Genomic DNA, 23661 nt, shown 5'->3' on the forward strand with positions numbered 1-23661 from the left:
AAAATTCAAAGATGTTCCCAAGGAAAAAGGGCCTTCTTTCCTCTAGTGGTAGCACATCCAAAAGGAAATAACATAGCCTGTAGCTGATGTTTTAGGAAGGTGTTGTAACAATCTATACAGAACTACAGTCTCTGTTTATGTGACTTCCAATGTATATTTCACTAGCTGACTGGAAAGAATTTACAACTTAAGGCCCCAAACCTGCGAACAGTTATACATGTGCTGAATATTACGCATGTGAGAAGTCCCGCTGACTTCAGTGGGAATTCCCACGTAGGTACATTTAAGCATGTGCGTATGTATTTGGAGGAAGGGGGCTTAACACCCGACAGATTCATTGAAATTTATCAAAACACAGTTAACGTACTGTCAGTCACCATATAGGGTATCTGCCACTTTACTAGTCTATGACCCTTTATAGCCACATGATATCCAGTTATGTTCTGTAATAATATGTACTATGCTTTTTTAAGGGAGCACCTTATCTGTGTGATTCAACAGAACATAATGGCAGCCACACTGGATCAGACCAATGGTCCCTCTAGCCCAGTATCCTGTCTTCCAACAGTGGCCAATGCCAGGTGCTTCAGAGGGAATGAACAGAACAGGTAATCATCAAGTGATCCATCCCATTGCCCATTCCCAGCTTCTGGCAAACAGCAGTTCCTACCCACTGATGGACCTATCCTCCATGAAATAATCTTGTTCTTTTTTGAACCTCATTATAGCTTTGGCCTTCACAACTTCCTCTGGCAAGGAGTTCCACAGATTGACTGTGCACGGCGTGAAGAAATATTTCCTTTCATTCATTTTAAACCTGCTGAGTATTAATTTCATTTGGTGACCTATAGTTATTGTGTTATGAGGAGTAAATAACACTTCCTTATTTACTTCCTCCACACCTGTCATGGTTTTATAGACTTCTATCATATCCCCCCTTAATCATCTCTTTTCTAAACTGAAAAGTCCCAATTTTATTAATCTCTCTTCATATGGAAAGAATAATTTTTGTTGACCTTTTCTGTACTTTTTCTAATTTTAATATATCTTTTTTGAGATGGGGAGACCAGATCTGCATGAAGTATTCAAGATATGGGTGTACCATGGATTTATGAAGAGGAAATATAATATTTTCTGTCATATTATCTATCCCTTTTCTAATGATTTCTAGCATTCGGTTAGCTTTTTTGACTGCTGCTGTACACTGAATGGATGTTTTCAGAGAACTATCTACAATGATCTTAATCTTGAGCGATAACAGCTAATTTTATTGCATATGTATCATCATTGTATATGTATAGTTGGGATTATGTTTTCCAATGTGCATTACTCTGCATTTATCAGCAATGAATTTCATCTGCCATTTTGTTGCCCAGCCACCCACTTTTGTGAGATCCTTTTGTAATTCTTCACAGGCTGCTTTAGATTTAATTATCTTGAGTAGTTTTGTGTGATCTGCAAATTTTGCCACCTCACTTTTTCCAGATCATTTATGAATATGTTGAACAGCACTGGTCCCAGTACAGACCCCTGGGGGACACCAATATTTACCTCTCTCCATTCTGAAAACTGACCATTTATTTCTACCCTTTGTTTCCTATCTTTTAACCAGTTACTAATCCTGGAGAGGACCTTCCCTCTTATCCTATGATAGCTTACTTTAGAACTAGGTTTAAATCTGATTCAGGTAGTTAAAACAATTTAGCTCTGAATGAAGTGACAAATAACCAAAATAAGCGACCACGCAATGCTTTCCTCCCCATGCTATGAATGGAGAGCTGTGCATTTTAAAGGCATATCCATTATGCCTCTGATTATACTTTTTACTGGAAAAAAGCAGTGTGGCACATTAAAAGTGAACAAATACTTTGCCCTGAAAAACATCATATAAGCAAGGTGGCATGCGAAGAAAATTGTAGAGCCTGTCAACTTGACAGTATCTTTAACATGGAATTCTTAACTGAAGAACTCTCTAATTTGCTCCATATATACATAAGATAGTATCAATATGCAAAGTTTAAATCATAATCTCATAGAGCTATAATGATATTGCTTGGAATATTTATGGTGAACAGCCATAGGCATTTACGTATGTATTTTAGTACTCCTCATTCATAGATGACAATGTCGTACTACAACACCTTTTTACATGGATTTTTTTTTGCATTGATTAAAAGCTAACTTAGTTGGCCATCAATCTCTACAGAATGGAGAGACCGTAATATACTCAAGGTCACGCATTCCAGCCATGCAAATAAATAAATAAATAAAAATCTTCAGAACTTAATTTCAGTAATTTGGTGAGTAGGAAGGCAAGCAGGGAGAACGTGGCTTAAAACAAACAACTGATAAAATTCAATAGAAAAAAATCTATTCAGTACATAGTTTCATGTGATTTGCTAATAAAGTTCTCTGATATGCATTAGTTGAAGGTGAGGAATATAATCTGATCTCACCTGCAAGCAGATAGCAACGTTGACCCTGCACCCAAACGTGGTGCTCACTGCACGTGCAGATAGGCCCAGGTCTTTGAATAATTTGGAGAAGGACTGGGTTAGGGCAATCCTGGGTCTCTCTTCTGCAACCACCATACATGTTCGTACACAGGACAGGTTAACTCCCTTCATCTGTGGGAGAGGATGTTTGAAAGAAGACAGGGAGAAAACACAACACCTCGTAACACAGACATTAGCAATTTCAGGAGACTCCTACTTCTGCAGAGTTGGATTAGGGGATAACTGACTTTAGAAATGTCAGGAAAGAGTGTGTCTACTGGAGGCGGGAACCTAAGAAATGTAATACATACTACAAATACATACCTATGCTTAAAAATATACTATCTAATCAAAAAGCTCTCCCCCATTCTGTTTTTAAAGGTATCGCAACAAGACTACCTGGCAAAGGGAAGTCTATTACTGTCATCCAGGTTAATGGTAATGATTTTGGCATAAGCAGCAAGAATGAACACTCTGTGTGTCCTCTGAAGATCGTAACTACAATAGATCCCCACTTTTGGTTCTTTGCTCCTGCATGTTTCCAATTCAGGAAAAGTCCCTAACTACCATTCTGAGTAGTAAATCACCACTCCAGTGAGAGCTTGCCTGGTGCTGAAATATAATTAAGTTCCTTTTCAATTAAATTATGAGTCTCGATACAGAATTTTTTCTCTCAAACATAGAAAGGAAAAAGGGTATTGTAGATGAACATGGAACCACAGTATAATGACCACCTTTAGAGAAAAAGTTTGAGAGAGAAGTAATTTATTCTTCCCTTAAAGTACAAAATAATGGATTTCTTATTGTACTCTAAAGACCTCCAGAGATGTCTTGACATGCAAAAAAATATGCAATTATAAAAGTTAACCAATGCATTAACTGCAAGACCAGTTCTGCTAAAGGTAACCATCAGAAGTGCAGTCAGTGGATGATTTTGTTTGGGACACTGCTCAAACAGAGGGGGAGGTCTATGTTGGATATTAGGAAAAACTTTTTCACCAGGAGGGTGGTGAAGCACTGGAATGGGTTACCTAGGGAAGTGGTAGAATCTTTATCCTTAGAGGTTTTTAAGGTGCAGCTTGACAAAGCCCTGGCTGGGATGATTTACTTGGGGTTGGTCCTGCTTTGAGCAGGGGGTTGGACTAGATGACCTTCTGAGGTCCCTTCCAATCCTAAACTTCTATGATTCTATGATGTGTTGGTGTAAACTGAAACAAAAATTTGGATTGATTTTCAAGGCTTGTCCATTCATACAAATTAAAGCTTTTGTATATTTAGCCTAAGGAAAAGGACTTGCAGGAGTGTGATGATTGACGAAGGTGAAATTCTGACACTATCTTGGAATTTGAGAGGCATATAACGACTTTAGGGCTCTATTGCCTGATTTTTCATATGCTAACCCACTGTCACCAACTTCTATATTTGAAAATTGAGATCACTGAGATCAAATTGCTCAAAAAAAAGATTTCTTCAGCTGAGTAAGAGTACAGCATTATTCCTGGCACAGGAGCTTCATAAGTGGGAACAGGTAAGGGAGTTTTTAAAAAACAATAAGTACTTAATTAACCAGCTCACTCCAGGTTACAAAAGCTGCCATACTTTCTACATGTAGAGCTTTGCAAATCCACAGACCATTTTTGCAAATCATGGATGGATGCAGATCCAAATTTTATATTTAAATCCCTGCAAATCTGCGGATATCCGTGGATCATTTTTGTGGATTGGATGAGGATACAAATTTTGTATCCATGCAGGGCCTTATCTATATGCTCACTGGATGCTGAAACTGCTTCCCAATGAATCTAAAGGGGAGAAGTCTACAGATCAGGCAAAACATAAAATGTTGTCAAAGGGTTTGTGTGGGTTATGCGCAGAGCTGCACAAAAGCTGTATCACACCAAATATCCACATATTACTTGTAAGTGATGGGAAGTTGCTAGATTCAACTGGTAAACTTTTGTTCTTGGAAGTCTCAAAATTTAGAGCTATACACTGGGTCACAGTATAGTTTATTGTGTCCTCTCTGGTCTTTGTGTTTGTGTGTCACCAGCTAATGGGGAGCTTACTGGTTCAGAACTTTTGGTGTGGAGAATTCTGACCCAGGAAAAGGAGGAACTGAAAAGAGGGCTGAGGAATTTTATTTTTGGTTTTCTTTTTTCATAAAGAACGAGTTTACTGAACCTGCTGAGTATTTTCCTCAAAATTTAAAAAATAAAAATATTACTTGAGATAAAGCACCCAAAATGTGATTTTTTTTCCTGAAATATGTGAGCAAGTGAAAACTTCCTGCTATCTCAACTATCGCATTTGCCAAAGAGCAAACCATAATTAAAGGCTTTTAGAGAGTCTATGAAGGAGCTCATTTTATAGCTGATGACCTATAACAAACTAACGGCATTAGAGACAGAGATACTTAATTGTACATTAGTATATGCAGAAATGAAGTCCACTTACCCGAAGAACATCAGTCTGTGTTCCCAGGCCTTTGGTACACATCTCCATGACAGAGTAAGAACAGAAGGTGACACGGACTTTGTACTGACTTACAGCAGACAACCACAGAGACACGTTGCTCTCCAGTTCAAGAGGAGGAACCAAAATAGACTGATGTCCTGAATATACGCTATCCGCCACCCAAAAAAGAAAGAGAAACATACAGATAAAGTACACTTCAACTAGGCTGAACAGGCATCATGCTAGAAGTGAGCAGGCATGGAAAGAAAAAGATAAAGTAGACCAATAGCAGAGCTAAGTACCCATTGCTTCTGTTTAAAATTCAGTCAGCCATCCATAAAAAGCAAGCACCCAGGCATACTACTGGCATTTGCAGCGTGAGAGCTGGGGTCAGAACTAAGGGAAATCTGACCTCTAATATAATGAAGTCTGATTCTCTCTCATCCATTTATAAAAGCCAAAGAAAGTGATTCAAAGTGTCAAGAGGGATTAAACTTAAGGAAGACTATACACATCCTCAGTAAATTATACTGAAGGGCTGAGGACGAGTACACTCTCACCTTGGACACTTCCTGGACCCCTCATTTTTTCTCACCCATATTTTTCCTCACCCATTTTCAAACTGAGCCTTCCACTACCTTCCCAGGCCTCTCATAGAATCTCCAAGTTAAAGCCATCTGAAGAGGTGGTCAGCCTCAGATTCTCTGCTCCGCTGTTGTCCACAACTCACCTACTCCTCAGCAAGAGATCTGCTCTGGGCTCCATCTCCCTAGTCTCTGTTGCTTGCATAGACCACCTCCCACACTGCTTTCTGACCAGGAGAGATGCAGCAGCTGGCGGAGGCTGTTCTCCCAGAGGAGCCAGTGGGCAATCCACGAAGCAGCAATACAGGGCAGCCTCTCCCCACCAGTGAGTATAAACCACCCACCCACCCTCTAGAGGTCTTGAAGTCTTGGAAATTAGCCTATTTCCAGGTTAAATCCATCAGGGAAGTGGCCATTTTCCTCATGGTTAATACCAGTGTAAGTGAAAAACAGAATTCAGCATGCTAAATTTGCCTTCAGTGGAAGGTTTTATATACACACACAAGCTACATGAGAAAAATTCAAGTGTTGTACACAAAATATGTTTCAGACTGTAGGATAAAAGGTAAGAGATAAAATAATACTTCAAACTTCCCTGAAAAAAACAAGAAAGGTAGCCAGTAAACATTGCCTGCTATATGGATTTCAGAATGAGACAGAATGAGAACTTCAACTTATTTTCATGATGCTGAAAAAGTAATAAGTTTCTTCTCCCCTACAAAACAAAGGTGGTGTCTATTCAGACTGATTCATTTACATATAAATGTTTGGGTCTCAGAAAATCTCCAGAGAACCAGGTGTAAAAAGTACCACAATAGTGACTGCAAACGGAGCAGGCAGACAGAAAACATAAAAGCAAGGAAGACCTAGGTAGGTATAAGGTTTAAATACTGCACCTGCAGAGGCACCATAGTGCAAACCCGAGGCCACAATAAGGGTCGAGGCAGATGGCAATCTGTCGTGAAGGGTATAGTTCACATTGTAGCTTTACAGAGCGACATAAGGCACTTGTAGCCGCATGTGACATCTGCAGAAGGAAAACACGCTCACCAAAGGCTCACATACGTTAGGGAATTTTAGCATCTTTAAACACAGTTGGGAATTCTGGAGATAGAAGCCACGATGCTGACCAGGATTTTGCAGTCAGTGTCAATAAGGGAAGTCATGTTCAGCATCATGTAACCCCTTCAATTAAAGTGTGAGCACTAGTTATGTACATCTCCAGATATTCAGGAAGTCCTCCAGCAAAAACAGGAAAGACCAGAATTGACATTCCTCAAATGTCTAAGGTAGAAAACACACAGAAAAAAAACTTTTAACTCCCCTTAAGCCCTCTTTATACCTCCTAAAGAAGCAAAAGGGTTTGCTTCTATGTTTCCTAAAATATTTTGAGGGTCATCTTTAAGTGATTTGCCTATAGTTGAACAACATTTCTGTGGTAGTTGAGAACAGAACTCTTTACTCCCAGCCAGACCCTTCACTTCAAGACTATTCCTTCTTCGATCATGTCTACACTACAAACTTATGTTGATGCAAGTTATGTTGGCAGATAGCCACTGCAGTCAGTACCTCACTTGTTTGTGTGCACACCTGGCTCCTTGTGTTGGCAGTGCACGTACTCAACAGGAGTGCTTGTTTTGATGCACAGTGTGGTGCACCATGGGGAGGGGTTAGCACCCCATCACAGGGTGGCATCCCTGTAATGGAAAATTTATCTACACACTTACCTAAGGTCCTTCCCCTGCATCGGGCTCATCTATGCTCAACTGGCAGGACTCAAAAACAGGTCCTGGCTCATTATGCAGCTGGATCCCCCAGTTGTCTGTCCCTCATCCTTCTCCTTTTCCACCTTCTCCTCTTCACTGTTCATGGCAGGGACCTGTGACTAGGCTTGTTGGAGGTGTCCACGGTGGTGTGTGGTGTGTCTGCTGAGTATGGCATGGGACTTTTTGTAAAAGCGGCAGGCCTGTGGCTCAGCACTGGATTGATTGTTGTAGCAGGCCTACCAGAAGGCCAAAGATGCCAGCTCCTTAGGCTTTCATGTGGCACTGATGCTGGTCCCTGTTGTACTCCTTCTCCTGTATCTCAGTGCAATCTGCTCATAGATGTTGACGTTTCTACGGCTGGTCTGTGGCTGTGCCTGCACAGCCTCTTCTCACCACAGGCCTAGGAGAGCCAATATCTCCTGTCTCTAGGCAGGACCATGTCTGGAGTGTGTAGCTGGCATGCTCAGATGGGCAGCTGTACTCAAGAATGGAGAGCTGCTAGGTGTGCTTACCAAGCTGGGCAATCAGGAAAAGGAATTTGAAAAATTTGCAGGGCTTTAAATGGCGGGGACCTTCTACATGACCCCTGGAGTTCACAATGGTGACCGGAGCGGTCAGCGTGGGGCATTGTGTGACAGCAGCTGGAGGACTATTAGGGTCTACATAGTTAACAGGTGCCTATATTCATGCTGTGTCGACCTGAGTACATGCCTATCAGGGAAGTGGTGTTGCTATGTTAGCATAAGAGGGTTCTTACATCAGTGCAAGACAAATTAAGTGTAGACACATACACAACTAGATTGACATAAGGCAGCTTACAACAACATAACTTTGTAATGTAGACTAGGCCTTCACCTCTTCTCATAAGTCTTGCCAATTCCTCAATTATAACCATCATTAACTGAATACTTCTAGACAGCTGTGCCTGACATTTCTACATCAGAAATCTTGGCTGCAATGTGAGATTTGAAATATGCGTACATTAAAATCTCTCTCACCATTTTTATGCTCTTCCCAGGTTGAGTTGAATGGAATACAGAATATGAAAAGATTTCAGGGAAGCAACCCATTAAGGCAATCGTCTTAATTCAATTACTATACCTTCACTCCTGCTAATATGCCAGTAGTAGACACACTGAAGTCCAAATAGGCTAACGTATCTGGGGATGGAGGTCTAAAAGTATTAGCCACCTTCTTTTTAGGTATGTCATCTATTTAAAATACACAAAAGCAATAAAACTGCATATTATTATTTTAGAAAAAGGTAGAGCAGAGTAATAAAATCTTTGAAACATTGAAACATTAGGTTTTTCATGGTATTTCATGGTTTATGGCATGACGTGCAGCCACAATACAAGAGACTTAACACCAATCCAGCTAGACAGCTGTGCTAACAAGATAAGTAATTAACAAGTCTCCAAGCTAGCCGACATCCTCTTAAAGACAGCCAGTTATGCCAGTGGTTCCTTTTTGGCTCAAGGCCAAATAAATAAGATTTTTATAACCCTGAAGGGCCACCTGTCTCTGCCATCAGCCTCTTCACTACAGCCACTGGGAAGGAGTTCAGTGAGGAGGATCTCCTGTCCCCCTGGCTGCAGCAGGGAACCCTGCACTCCAACTGGGTCCCTAGGCAGTGGCTCCCTTCTGCAGCCAGGGGGAAGGGAGATCAGTGCTCTCTTCCCTCTGACTCCAGCAGGGACCCCAGCGCCTAGGGACCCAGGCAGAGCTTTGCTCTCTGATGGAGCCAGGGGAGGAGAGCGCTGATCTCCCCTCCTTCTGGCTCCAGCAGGGACCCCAGAACTTAGGGTCCCAGGTAGAGCACTTTGCCATGCTCCCTGCTACAGCCAGAAGGAGGGGAGTGCTGATCTCCCTCCTCTTGGCTGCAACAAGGAACTTGCACCGTCTTTCAGCCCCATGTCAACGCGATCCGCCTGGATCCTCAAGAAGCAGCAGCAGCTCCCTTCTGCAGCCAGCGGGAGGGAAGCATGGGCCATTTTGAAAGCCCTCATGGGCCATGGGTTTGGAATCACTCAGTTATGCTAACAGCCTTAAATCATATTGGAGAAGCCATGACGTATCTTTTCAGTTATCCACGCTTCTGTGCGCATCCAACTTAAAATCTTATTTTGTTATTGGTAAATGGACAGACATGTATACCTGTATCCAAAATAGTGGGCCAGGTTTTAATATCTACAGCTGTGGCAGCTTCCTTGGACTTCAGCAGTTTCATTATTCCTTGTGTTGTGAGGATACATGCAGACTTACTGACCTGTACAAAGTACAACATTCAAACAGTTAACACAAGTAATGAAAGAACGCTCTTGTGTTTTAATGTCCATCTAAATCAGTCCAACCTGAAGGAATTGATTATAAAAACAGTTGTAAACAAAGACAAATACAATTGTGAGAATGGAAAGAAAGATTTAAACCAGTTTAATGAAACATTTACTGACTCTGGGTCAGAGAGTCACAGCACTACATTTTTCAGACATTCGGCTTCTTTTATATTTACTATAATATGATGTTTTTTGGGCAATTTTGTATTTATTGGATCAATAGTTTTAAAGAAAACAACAACAAAAACAATAGACAAAGTAATCTCATACCTCTACAATCATCTTGACAGTGGGCAGAGTAGTAGCAAGATTTTGTGGATGAGGGGGTCGAACTGTTATGGGTATACAGCCGGCATATAAACAGCCATAGAAAGTTGCTATTAGGTCTATTCCTGTTAAGGATAAAATTAGTTTTAATTTCTCAGATCAGCATCATCTCTCATATCAATTCCAAATACATTTTAAGAATTAAAAGACTATAAGTATAACATTTATCACAAAAGGTCATCTAAACCAGTGCATCTGCATCTGGAAGTGGCCAGTCCTGGGGGTTTAGAGTTTTTTGCACTGAAATATTAGTACATTTGTAGTAATTATTTAAGTTCTTCAGCTGAGAAGATCTGTTGAAATAGAATTCAACAAATGTCCAAATGAGAGAAAATCTAGAGGAAAAGAACAAAACGATAAAAGATTTAGAAAACATGACCTTTGAGGAAAAGATAAAAAACTAGATATGTTTAGTCGTGAGATAAGATGATTTGGGGGGAGCCAATAACAATCTTCAAATATGTTACGGGCTGTTAGAAAAGGATAATTGCTCTCCATATCCATTAATTTAGTACAAGAAGTAATCAGCTTAATCTGCAGTAAGGAAGAATTAGATTAGATATTAGGAAAAAGCTTTCTAACCATAAGGGTAGGTAAGTACTAGAATAGGTTACCAAGGGCGTTGTGCAATCCCTGTCACTGGAGGTTTGGACAAACACCTGTCAGGGATGGTCTCGGTACATTTGGTGGATTAGCTGACCTCTTGAGATCCCTTCCAGTCCTATGTTTTTCTGATTCTCTGATCACGGAATCATAGAAGATTAGGGTTGGAAGGGACCTCAGGTGATCAACTAGTCCAACCCCAAATAAATCATCCCAGCCAGGGCTTTATCAAGCTGGGTCTTAAGACCTCTAAGGATTGAGATTCCACTCCTCCCTAGGTAACCCATTCTAGTACTTCACCACCCTCCTAATGAAAAAGATTTTCCTAATATCCAACCTAAACCTCCCCCCCTACTGCAACTTGAGACAATTTCTCCTTGGTCTGTCATCTGCCACCACTGAGAACAGCCTAGTTCCATCCTCTTTGGAACCCCTCTTCAGGTAGCTGATGGCCGCTATCAAATCCCCCCTCACTATTCCCTTCTGCAGACTAAACAACCCTAGTTTCCTCAGCCTCTCCTCATAAGTCATGTGCTCTAGCCCCCTAAATAATTTTCACTGCCTTCTGCTGAACTCCCTCCAATTTGTCCACATCCTTCCTGTAGTGGGAGGCCCAAAACTGGACACAATACTCCAAATGTGGCCTCACCAGTGCCAAATAGAGGGGAATAATCACTTCCCTTGATCTGCTGGCAAAGCTCCTAATAATGCAGCCCAATATGCCATTAGCCTTCTTAGCAACAAGGGCACACTGCTGACTAATATCCAGCTTCTTGTCTTTCACCCCTAGGGTCCTTTTCTGCCGAACTGCTGCCTAGCCAGTCGGTCCCCAGACTGTAGCATTGCATGGAATTCTTCTGTAAGTGCAGGACTCTGCACTTGTCCTTGCTGAACCTCATCAGATTTCTTTTGGCCCAATCCTCCAATTTGTCTAAGTCACTATGTATCCTATACCTACCCTCCAGCGTATCTACCACTCCCCCAGCTTAGTATCATCTGCAAACTTGCTGAGGGTGCAATCCACTCCATCCTCCAGATCATTCATGAAGATCTTGAACAAAACTGGCCCCAGGATGGACCCCGGGGGCACTCTGCTTGTGACCGGCTGCCAGCTAGACATCGAGTCGCTGATCATTACCAGTTGAGCCCGATGATCTAGCTAGCTTTCTATCTACCTTATAATCCATTCATCCAACCTATATTTCTTTAATTTGCTGGCAAGAATATTGTGGAAAACTGTCTCAAAAGCTTGGCTAAAGTCAAGATATATCACGTCCACCACTTTCCCGATTAATATTTTCCATGAAGTTGAGATGGTGTGGTGGGTTATAAAGTGGGCAATCCAGTCTTTCAAAATATGTATTTGTCTTCCATAAATTAAGATTATGCAGTCTCTAAACCATCTTATTCCCAGAGAGTTACGCTCCTACCATTTCCTTCTTATACATTAACAAGCACACATTAATGCCATGGAGATCAAACCTGAACTCATTTAGAGATGGTCACTTCCTGTTAGGACACAGGCATATTTGTGGGTAAGCACTGCCCTCTACTGTACCTATTCTGTGAATATACACCATTTCACTCTGTGGAACTGCGAATCCGGTACCTTTCATGTGATCTAAATTCATTCCCTGTTCCCTTCCCAATGGCAAGTTCTAGCACAACTGTCCAGATACATTTCACACCTTCACCAATTTGTTTGATAAATGTATCCTGCCAACAGGAGAATCAGCTTAGTAGAAAAAGCACTGAGATGAAGAAGTCTTCCCCTTAAAAATTACATGCTGATCATTCTGAGGGATACCGTACCAAATTAAATGGCTGTTGGACTATTTGAGCATGGCGATGTTTATGTTCTTTCCCCCACAATTGATTACTTTACAGTTTCTGCTGTCTCTATTCCTTTACCTGGAGGATAAACCAGAGCTACATGGTCTCCAACATTCAGTCGTCCCTTATCCATCAGAGCAGCTGCCACCCTCTCTGCTTTCTTGTGCAGTTGTATGCATGATGCAGTGCTAGCAACTGTGCCCTGTATAGTACAAACATGACTTAGGAAAACTTAGTTTCAAAATGTATTTTCTGCCGAGTAAAATAAATTGCCTTAGATGTAACATGTAATTACATTTATAGTTTTAGTATTGTAGCTGATAGAATTAAAGATTTGTTGAAACTATATTTAGGATGGCAGAATTCAGTTTGTTTTTATAATTTTGACAGCTAATATAGATATTTATTTTAAAGTTTTTTTATTTTTATCTATTTTAATTTTCACAGTTGTGCAAAATTATGGGTTAAGCATCCCCCCCCCAATTTTATAGATTTAAATTTTCAGCGTTGCAGGGAATTACTGGGGAGTCAGTTGGGGATGGGGCAGTCAGACAATTATTTAATGACAGCAGACGCTGAATTCAAAAGGCTGAAAGCTTTAAAACCGTTGAAACAAAAACTGTCAATCACATGTCAAACTTTTAGCCTGAAATCAAATTCTAATAAGTTCTCAAGCAGCATTTTTCTTACTTTGCCTACCTATAAATTTCAATGGTCATAGATGGAAATATTTTTTCATCAATTTCATGTGCATAGTGAAATCGGCGTTTATTGACATTTATCAATAAAAATATAATCCTTCCAAGCCTAACTATATTCAAATACTTTAGCATCTCAGAAATCAGGCCAACTGCACCAAAAACTCTTAAAATGCACACAAAACAGGCTGTGCTGTAACTGACATATTTACAAGTCCCCAGCATTATAAATATTAGATAATGAAGATACTTCAGTACAAGTTCTAGATTTGCCTTTCTACACAAATTTAATAGCTTAAACCCATCTTTGTTATTTGAAACCCAGATGATGAACATATAGCATACTTTTCTGCCAGCAAGTTGATTCATTATAGCACCAAACAAAATAAATTAAAGCATTCTTATACCTTCGTTGTCTTGCTCAAGGTCTGTACAGGGGGCAATACAGAAAATCTTCTATTGTCCTTACAATGTTAAAGACTACCCACCCACCTCTTGTTCCATTCTCTGCCCCACACCCAATTACCTTATCTGGACACTATTTTAAAGGCTCATCATCTTTATAGTTAGATTTCCCCCCACAACTTTAACTGTCCTAGTCACAGCTTTATTTCATCCTTAATTCAGTGCTTACGACTTATATTTCTGATACCTGCACTTTGCGTTTCCTAATTTGATGCCCTTCACTTTCTCTTCATTAATGATATTTTTCTGCACTGTGCCGTAGCCAGTAACACCTGACATTCACAGAGCGCGCCAGTGAACACTCCTAGCTAGCAAAGAGGGTAGCCAGGAGTACTGAGGAGCTCTGCAGGAACATGGCAGTTAAGTTTCAACTGGCCAGTGGGGAAAAAAATGTCCATTTCTGGACGTAACAATTCAGCGTGAAAGATCTCTTGGACAGCAGTCAGAGACTCATCAGTCTTGGGGAACATTCTAGAGAAGTGGTCATCGAAGCCCTACAGGCCCAACAGCGAGGTAATCTGATTGTGGATTAGCACACAGGACAAAATATGCTGATGCAGTTTTCATCAGTTTGTCCACAAGGCTCCTATACCAGCAACATTTAATCCTCTCAAAGACTAACTTTTGCCCTGCTGCCTACAGTTAACCCAGATAACTTGTACAAACATGCCTTGTTTGTCACTCCTTTTCTGCTCACCACTTGTCTGTCTGCTCCTAGGCCGTGAGCCCTCCTTCCTTGAATGTCCCGAGTGTTCAAGCACTCCCACAAACACAGAGTGAGCAACAATGGAAATGTCTGGTGATAGAGGTATGGTGTGGGGACTGCCATAACAGATTAACATGGCATGGCCCCAGGTGAAGCAACCACAATGACCTGGGTCTGGTGAGGTCTTCCTTCTCTTAGCGATGAGAGGGCAATGAGAGCAAAATGACAAATGCCAGTCCTTGTGTAAACTTCAAATCTGAGGGAAGCTGAAAATGTAGACAGAATGTAGACTAGGGTTCTAGAGAGGGAGCAGACAGTGAGCAGAGTGTGAAGAGGCTAAAATACTTACTATGTGCATCCATTAATGTCTGCTTGAAACTGGAGCATTTTGGGCTGTTACACAAGCCTGCCACTTCCCATTTTCCCTCTTCAAACCCAATAATTTTATTCATTACTTTATCTGAAAATGAGACTAAGTGCATCTCACCTTGGAATTAAGCAATAGAAAGAGAGGGTGATCTGGGGTTGTCTGGGCTCGCCATTGAAGAACATCTGCTAAATACAGGAACTGAAATAGAAAGAAGACAGGACAGAAAACATTCAAATTCACTTGACACATACCATGCTCAGCTTCTGTAGAATACTATAATGACTGCTGCCCTTGGATACATTCAGAAAGACTTAGTGCTACCTTTCTTGCCTGGTCATTATCCTCCAACTGGGTAACATCTCTCCCTGAGGCTTGTGCAATTCTCTTTCCAGCGACAAGGTTGCCTACTATCATAGAAGCAGGACCAACATCTGGGGTTAAAAAATTGAGCAAAATGAGATGACATAATTTAATTAAACCAATAATAATTAAATAACAAATAATTAAGCATGCATATTACCATAAATAATACATTTAATGGAACTTTAAAAAAATAAAACAGGGAGGTGATAGGCAATAGGCTGAAACCAAACATCAAATCTGATAGAACAAATGTAACCTGGTAACACAGACTTTAACATGTCCAGTTATTGAGACAGCAACGTTTAGAGACAAACGAGAAGGCTGAGCTACATATTCTGCTTTAGTTACCTGGCTGTTTTTGTCGAGGTTTAGGCAAGTTGGTAACACAAGTATGAGGACACATTAAAACATTGCAAGGGTGCAGAGCACCCTCTAGAAAGCGCTGTTTGGTTTCTGAAATATGAATTCCTCCGAGTGGAGCCTTCGGCAAGGTGTTGGCAGGAACCAAAGCAAGACAATACACACCTACTTGATGAATGCTGTCAATTGCCTTGAGGGAAAAAATAAGGAATTAATTATGTATAGTGACATGGCATTTAGCTGGAACAATAATTCTAAAGTAATTTATAACATCACAAATTTTACTTGCATCATAATTTGCAAATAAAGGGTCTAATTCTGCACTCACTAAACTCATAAAAGTTGTGCCATGACTTCAATGGAAGCAGGAGAAGATCCATATTTTTTGCTTGTGCAATCAAGCCTGAGGCGATGCCCGCTGCACGCTATTGATTAGGGAAGTTACTAAAAAGTGGGTGATAAGTGCAGAAAGGTCTTGAAGACCAAAACTGTATCACAGTATGCTTAGCATGTATGGTGCAACCACAGAAACACAGTAGAACGTAAACCACAAAAAGATATAGAGGGGAAACACTTAGCTGCTTAACACTCACTATCTGCTCCAGCCTGGGAACCACGCAGAACAATAGAAATGGGTCATATTTGTGTTTCTATGAAAGACATCCTTACCACTACCAAGTAAATTGGTAACAGCAGACTTAAAATCCTATGAATTTATGTAGAGACCATTGTCTCTTTATTCCTACATGGCTTTCTCTTAGGCTTAAGAGGCAACTACTCTCTTTACGTTGTTCTCTTAAGTCCTCCCCTCTCTCATACTTCATTTTCTGATTCCTCTGCCATACCTGCTCTTTCAGTTATTGCACCTTGCTGCCTCCTTAGAAGTGACTGGCTACTTCACAAATACCTGACTACTAGTGGACAAAGTGACCTAAAGTAGCTGGTTCAATTTAGGGGCATACAGCAGACATGGACCACTCCCAAATCATACAAGCTACTAACAAACATTCTAAAATAGAAGTCTGCTTTTGATATTTTGTTCAAGTTCAACATTAAGTTCTTTCAGAATCAAACAGACCAAAGCACAATGGCAAAAATAAAGACTAAAGAATTAGAAATTGACCTATCATTGCAGGATTTGAAAATTCCAATCAAATGAACTGCAGAAATCATTTTCCAAGAATAAACTGATTTTACTCTTGAAAAAAAATCCATTAGCTAACACTCTTGCATTCAGAAGTGAGTTTATCAGAATTTTCTTCAGCCAGTTTGAAGGAAAGGTTGTTTACATAGAAAACAGAAGCTCTGAGATTCTCATTTGATACATTAGCCTTATTCACCTGAAAAAAGAGAAAGGACAGATCTGACTACCTGTAGAACCCTGCTCATCCACTGAAAACTATCCTCCTCTGATGCATCAGGGCGCTGCTCTGCCACAAGCACTATTCGATCATCATGCAAAACGGTCACAGAAAACACTGCTATCCTAAAACACAAAGGACAGAAGAATGATAGGACTAGATAAGATGCAACATATAATGAACATAGCATGGTTTATTACAATATGGATGGCTGTTACTCCTGTGGAACTGTTTCCACAGACACAGACATTATTTATGCCAGATTATCACAAAATCACTCACAACTTGAAGAAAAGAGAAAGTTTATTTTAATTTTCTTTTCTCGGACGTGAGAGAATTTGCACTTCACTAATATGGTCCCTGTGCTATTACAAGCAGGGTTCAGTACATGCAGGAGCTGTGCAAACTTTAACTATGTAACTTTGTCATGCACAATAACTCTAACCAGCAACATCTAACTATTGGATCTCTCTCAAAAGGAGATGGACAACTATGCCAGATTAAAGGATGGCATGGCTAGCACTATCTAGGTCAGGGGTTCTCAAACTGGGGGTAACGAACCTGCTGAGGGTCATCAGGTTATTACAGGCGGGTCGCGAACTGTTAGCCCCCATGCATGCCGGGGCTCTGTCTGTCGGAAATGCATGGGGCTGATAGCCTAAGCCCTTTATAGCTGGATGACCAAAGAGCCGCTGATCAGGTGCCCAACTCTGAAAGCAGTGCCGCCCCCAATAACAGCACAGAAGTAAAGGTGGCATGGCATGGGGGGGTTCCTCATTTTTGGGGGGGGGAGGGGAGAGGAGAGTCGTGACAGCCTGAAATATTTTCAAAGAGGGTCCCAGCAAAAAAAGTTTGAGAATCCCTGATTTAGGATGATAGCTAGAAACTTACTTTCTTTGTGAGCCAGGTCTCCAGGGGAAAAAAGGCTAGCAACACCTCTATGAGCAGGATGCTAGTTTTTGAAAATGGTGCTTGAATTGACGGAAGTGACACAATTATGAGCAAACAAAACAATTTTGTTGTAGGTTCAACAAGTAACTCAACAGCAGTTCCTCATGCCACACTGCCACAGCTGTAATTCCCAGAGACACCTGTACTGAATGCTCCTCAATTTAAGAGCAATAAGTATGGCGGTACAGATTACCTTCAGAGGTCCCAAACAGCCAGTTTGTTGTTCTCAGGGCACATTGCCAGGGGCATCTATTAGCATAAGCATCTGTGGAGGGAACTGTTTGGTGGGATTAGATCTGTTTGGGGGAAGGGGACTTGTGTTCTATGTTATGTAGGGGTCTCAAGTTCTGCTGGCTCAGAGGAGGAAGCTGCTGTTTAATTTCATTTGTCTTGTGTTAGGGTACCTAGAGCTCTTGATAGGCACCCACATCTATTTTTTTAGAAATCTAAATTAAACAAATATACAAATGATGCAAAACTGAACAAAGAGGTATTACGAAGTTTTAATTAGCAATCTAAACACAGAGAGAAGAGATCAATAAGACTAGTGATGTCACCAGATTAAGGCAATTTAAAACAATTTAGGATCTACTTTACATAAATTAGGTTTCATGCAGTTTGCTAGCAAGAGAAGCCACACTTTCATATTCATACTCACACGGTGGCATCTTGCCTTCAAAGAACATGTCCTGAAGTTCAAATGCAGAACTTTCCCCCACCTTGAAAGCTCTCTGAAATGCTTGATGAACAGAGGGAAAATACACAAAAATACATTGTTAGGGAATACGTTCCTCAAAATATTCACCTTCCTCTGTAGACAAACTTCATTGGCTCCACTGCCAGTGCTGTGGCTACCACATCATCAGCGTTGTGTTTGCGAATGTTAACCACCATCAGGCCATCCAGTTTTCCTACCACGAACACCAAATTGTCCTGAAAAGAAGACAGGCTTAGAAACAGAAAAGCCACACAAAATGCCAACCCAAGGCTCCTGGCAATATAAGATTATTAAGCCTACAGATAAGACAATGACATTATGTAGACTTCATGTAGACTGGGGAAAACAGACTCTCTCAATAGAGAATTCTGTTGAATACAGCTGCTCTCACACAGAAGAGGGAGGCTACTTGCCAAAGCAGGTTACTTTACTCAAGACATGCACTTGCTCTCTCAAATGAGTTAAGGGACACGAGCCTGTCATTTGACTCTTAAATCAGAAGCACTAGGAAGCCTGGATCCAACAACTGGTGAAGATATCTGGAGGATACTTCCCCATAGGAGAGTGATAGTAACTTGGCATTCCACTCTTATTACTTTGCTCTGCAAACAGCTACACAATATTATATTTCAGCATTTCTGTTCTGGTTTCGTAGCTCCTCCTATCTACTTTGCACTGTGTGTTACATTAATTCCATAGTGGGTTCACTTCTTGGGCATCTGGAATATTTCTGTCCATTCGTACTCACAGGGCCAATAAAGCCAAGCAATCCTGTTCTTGTAAAGGGTTGATCTGAAACAGGCACTCCTGCTGCTGTCACTGGAATGGTCTGCAAGGATACAGAAGATCACATATTCAGATTCTCACCACCGGTAATTTACTGTTTAACTAGTACTGTGACGATAAAATGCATTCAGTTTATGATTAAACAAAGAATGAACTGGAGAAAGAGAGTATTTATTGTCTGCCCGGCTGGCCTGGCAGTAACTGTGAGGTCGGTAAATATAACCCCCATTACCGAGGGGCAGAACAGACACTACAGGAGTGGAATGACTTGCCCAAGGTCACATAGTAAGTCGGTGACAGAGCTGCAACGTAATCCCAAACTGAGAACCAGCGGTTGTGTTTTAACCAGGTAAATTCAACTAACAACCCCTCTTGTGTTCCCTCTGCTGGCTTCCTTACTGTTTCCGAGAATTGCTCCACCCGACCTACCTCCCCACTGCTGTGTGACTGGACATCCTGATGTTGGAAACCCTCAGCGAGAACTCCCTCCAGAAACATAAATTGGTTCAGGTACTGGGAGCTGGAAGGCTGGCTAGAGGATGTTTCCAGCAGTGAGGAAGATGGTCAAGACTCCCTGTATTCAAGAGTCCTGATGCATCATTTCTGAAACAGGAAACACTTCCTGATCCCCATGGTAGCATTCCATCCATCCATCCATCTTACACTGATGCCTGCAACAGTGGTGTCAGAGTGCCTCCGAAAAGTAAAGCAGCACACCTATGATCACCTCCTTCCTTTCTTGCTGGCCAGAAGGATGCTTATGATACTATTTTTTGTTTTTGCTTTTTGGGAATTAGGCCTGCGTGTGTGAAAAAAATGAGAATAGGATATTGTTGCAGTAAAGCTTGAGCAAAGAGGTGGATTTTACATTTAGCGCCAAATGCAGCCAGGCTAACAGTTGTTCTTATTTCATTCTCTATCCAAATTGCCTCCAACTCCTTAGGAACACAGTTTCATGTATTATTCAACTACAGACAGCTCAGTGTTCTAAGGAATACTGCAAATAGTCAAAATCTACTTTCATATAAAAAATGTGTGTATGGTTTGCAACACACTAGGGACACCATTATTAAAGTAATATGGCAACAGCTGAATAACAACAGTATGTATGTAGGATGTTATGATGTGGTATCAGATTGAGATCTAAGTGAATAATCAGTTGACTTTATGCAATAAAATGTCAATGTAACTTTGCGTGGTAATGCTGTGTTGACAAAAAGGTAAGATGATTATACATTGGTTATTTACAGGATGTTAATATGAGCATGACGCTAGAATCGTGAATATAAAAAAAGTTGATTGACTGCTAATGCTATTTCATAATTTGGTTAAAGGAAAAAAGTTTCAGTTCTGATGTGTTATTGGAGTGGATGAAGAGAGGTATATTTTGCCATGGCTTTTATTAATGAAATTAAAATAGAAGCTATTAAAATGAACATGCATACCTGCAAAAAGAAACTGACATATTATTTTGTCTATCTCCTCACTAACTGAAATAATAAAAACACCTTTTTATCAAAGGTATAAAGGACATAAAAGTTATAGAAAGTCACAAACCTCAAACACATTCTTGGTGATTCCAAGGAGACCATAGTATGCTGTCCCAGTAGCACCAGAATTAACACATATTTCACCAACCTCATCAGTTTTACATAGATAAGGAGTTCCGTCCACCTTCACAACACACACATAAGCTAAAGAGATAGAGCAAGAATGCAATGATATTATCGTATATGTATATTTTGGTAAACTGGTAGACACAGAAATTGGCTTGCTGCTAAACAAAGTAATGTGATTAAATGAATTTTTGATATGGTCCAGCTAAACCAGAAACATTACATATTAAAAAGTATGTCAAAAAGAAGGGGGTTTATATAGAAATTTAAAAAGCATTTTGATAATCTGAGTAATGAAATCCTGATTTATGTGTTCTCTAGATATGAAAGCTACAAACTTCCACATTTCTCATCTCCCCATATCCCATTATGCTCTACGCCTTCCTGCATAATACCACAACCTCTTAGTATTTGCTTTAGAACATGAAAGTCAAAATACTATAATCACAGGCAGTTGGTTAGGTGAATGAGGACCCATGTAGGATTAAAGATGACAAATCTAGATAATACCAATTACAAATTAATCATTCCTTTTGTTTTACTGATGCACACATTCATATTTGGAGACATCCATTCCTTCAATTAAATATGCGACATGCACAAATTAGAAATGGAAACAAAAACTATTAGGCTATTTTTATTTCTGCTGCCCATTTAGGACTGGTCCAATTAATTTTCTAGTACTTTGTCCAGTCTTCTTTTAAAACATGCCAAGCCCCCAACAGTTGTTGAGAGGCTCTTTCATAATCTAACAGAACTTCCTTGACATTATGCCTAAAATGTCCTTTTCTTAACCTGCTCCCATTAATTCATGTTATATCACCTTGTACCACCCTAAATAATCTTTCCTTTACGGTTTGTTGAAATTTTCCATTCCTTAGATAAACTATATATGTTTAGCTCTTTTAATCTTTCCTCATAATTCATTCCCTCTACTGCCTTATTTTTGTTGCTCTTCTGAAGTCTCTTCAATTTTCTACATCATTCTGGTATTGAACACCACAGAACTCGATACAAATTTCAGGTGTGGTCTCATTAAAGTTGTCTACAGAGATCATCACTTCTCTGCTCCAGGACACTTGTGTTTGCAAATCACACTGGCCTTTTTTGCTGCAATCAGTGACTTTTTTCCCTTGAGGACACCCAGGGTTCTCTCAAGATACAACACCCCATACAGGCATCGTTTCCTGTGCCAGTCTGGGATTATTCTGTATTTCCCAATCCCAAGGAAAGCCACTATCTGAAAATGTTGGGATGGTGCAGTACAAGATAACTCTCCACCAGAGGGGGGTGATGACGATGATGATAATGGAGCTAGTCAGCTCACCTTACCACCTCAGATGCACAGAATGAAGACCATAATCAGATGGCCTAGGTGGGCCGATAGAGTAGCTGGAACTCTATCCTCACCCCAGCCTGTGTTATCCAAATTAGGGTCCGGATGTGGGCAGTGCTGCTGTCTCCAAGTGGGCTGGCTTGAAAAAGGGAGCAAAAGCACAGAGTATTTCTGTACCCTTTTGTTGTTTTGTTAATTTCCAAAGCGGGATGCTCGTAACTAGAAGTGATATTGGGCCAAAAAAAATCTGATGAGGTTCAACAAGGACAAGTGGAGAGTCCTGCACTTAGGATGGAAGAATCCCATGCACTGCTACCGAGTGGGAACTGACTGGCTAGGCAATAATTCTGCAGAAAAGGACCTGGGGACAAGAAGCTGGGTATGAGTCAACAGAGTGCCCTTATTGCCAAGAAGGCTAATGGCATATTGGGCTGCATTAATAGGAGCATTGTCAGCAGATTGAGGGAAATAATAATTCCCCTCTATTCAGCACTGGTGAGGCCACATTTGGAGTATTGTGTCCAGTTTTGGGCTCCCCCATAGAAAGGAAGTGGACAAACTGGAGAGAGTCCAGGGGAGGGCAACAAAAATGACTAGGGGGCTGGAGCACATGACTTATGAGGAGAGGCTGAGGGAACTAGACTTGTTTAGTCTGCAGAAGAGAAGAATGAGGGGGGATTTGACAGCAACTTTTAACTACCTGAAAGGAAGGATGGAGCTAGGCTGTTCTCAGTGGTGGTAGATGACAAAACAAGGAGCAAAAGTCTCAAGTTGTGGTGGGGGAGGTCTAGATTGGATATTAGGAAAAATGTTTTCATTAGGAGGGTGATGAAGCACTGGAATGGGTTACCTAGGGAGATGGGGTGGAATCTCCATCCTTAGAGGTTTTTAAGATGTGGTTTGACAAAGCCCTGGCTGGGATGATTTAGTTGGGTTTGGTCCTGCTTTGAGCAGGGGGTTCGACTATATGGCCTCCTGAGGTCCCTTCCAACCCTAATCTTTTATGATTCTATATTGGGATAAGTAAATTGCAATTTCTATCATCATTAATTTGGTGTGCTTGCAATTGTTACTGCCATATAGCCTCCTTTTCCTGTCCCCATACACCCTCTATTGTTCACCCTTCCCTTCTTCCAAAGGGCCAGAACCCTTGCAAGGGTCTTCTGTCCTTCCCTCCTGCCTCACACTCCACTTCCCTATCAGCAACATTGGCAGGAAGCATTTTTGGTGCTGGTCGTTGCTGCAGCCTCCCTGAGGAAGTGTCATTCTTCTCAGGGTCCTTTCTCCCCATGGCATCCCTCCAGTCCCCGTGCTTAGTTGAAGCCAGCCCTCTCCCAGGGATCAATAGCACAGGCTTGTTCTGTGTCCTTTTCTCTACTGGTGCCGGCTCCAGTTCTCCAGAGCTTTGGGATGTCTGTAATCAGGGTATAACAGGGGCTTCAAATGTGCTGCATCTGTCTGATCCAACCCATGGCTGTAAGGTGAGTGTTCACAGCAGCAGCACTCATTTGGGTGTGTGGATTCTTCTCTGGG

The 23661-nt window shown here is 41.0% G+C and overlaps 1 protein-coding gene across 5 annotated transcripts in view; it reads right to left on the reverse strand.

Moving 5' to 3' along the window:
* The window catches only part of DIP2A (disco interacting protein 2 homolog A), a 257924-nt gene that overhangs the window by 20635 nt on the left and 213628 nt on the right, over positions 1 to 23661 (reverse strand). For 2 of the 5 annotated variants that reach the window (XM_067548784.1, XM_067548783.1), the window contains 14 exons: positions 20734 to 20870; positions 19139 to 19219; positions 18478 to 18605; positions 16732 to 16846; positions 15349 to 15550; positions 14959 to 15068; positions 14755 to 14835; positions 12477 to 12600; positions 9906 to 10027; positions 9457 to 9568; positions 8401 to 8510; positions 6430 to 6560; positions 4950 to 5118; positions 2457 to 2627 (listed from right to left, as the gene is read on the reverse strand). In XM_067548784.1, coding sequence (XP_067404885.1) covers positions 2457 to 2627; positions 4950 to 5118; positions 6430 to 6560; positions 8401 to 8510; positions 9457 to 9568; positions 9906 to 10027; positions 12477 to 12600; positions 14755 to 14835; positions 14959 to 15068; positions 15349 to 15550; positions 16732 to 16846; positions 18478 to 18605; positions 19139 to 19219; positions 20734 to 20870 — 1793 coding nt within the window. Of the gene's footprint in view, positions 1 to 2456; positions 2628 to 4949; positions 5119 to 6429; positions 6561 to 8400; positions 8511 to 9456; positions 9569 to 9905; positions 10028 to 12476; positions 12601 to 14754; positions 14836 to 14958; positions 15069 to 15348; positions 15551 to 16700; positions 16847 to 18330; positions 18606 to 19138; positions 19220 to 20733; positions 20871 to 23661 lie in introns of those variants that run through there. The other 3 variants (XM_067548785.1, XM_067548786.1, XR_010919809.1) reach the window with 3 other exon arrangements.

This window comes from Emydura macquarii, unplaced genomic scaffold (assembly GCF_026122565.2).
Source record: "Emydura macquarii macquarii isolate MOO-44397 ecotype Brisbane River unplaced genomic scaffold, CSIRO-AGI_Emac_v2 contig_1253, whole genome shotgun sequence".
Taxonomy (NCBI): domain Eukaryota; kingdom Metazoa; phylum Chordata; order Testudines; family Chelidae; genus Emydura; species Emydura macquarii.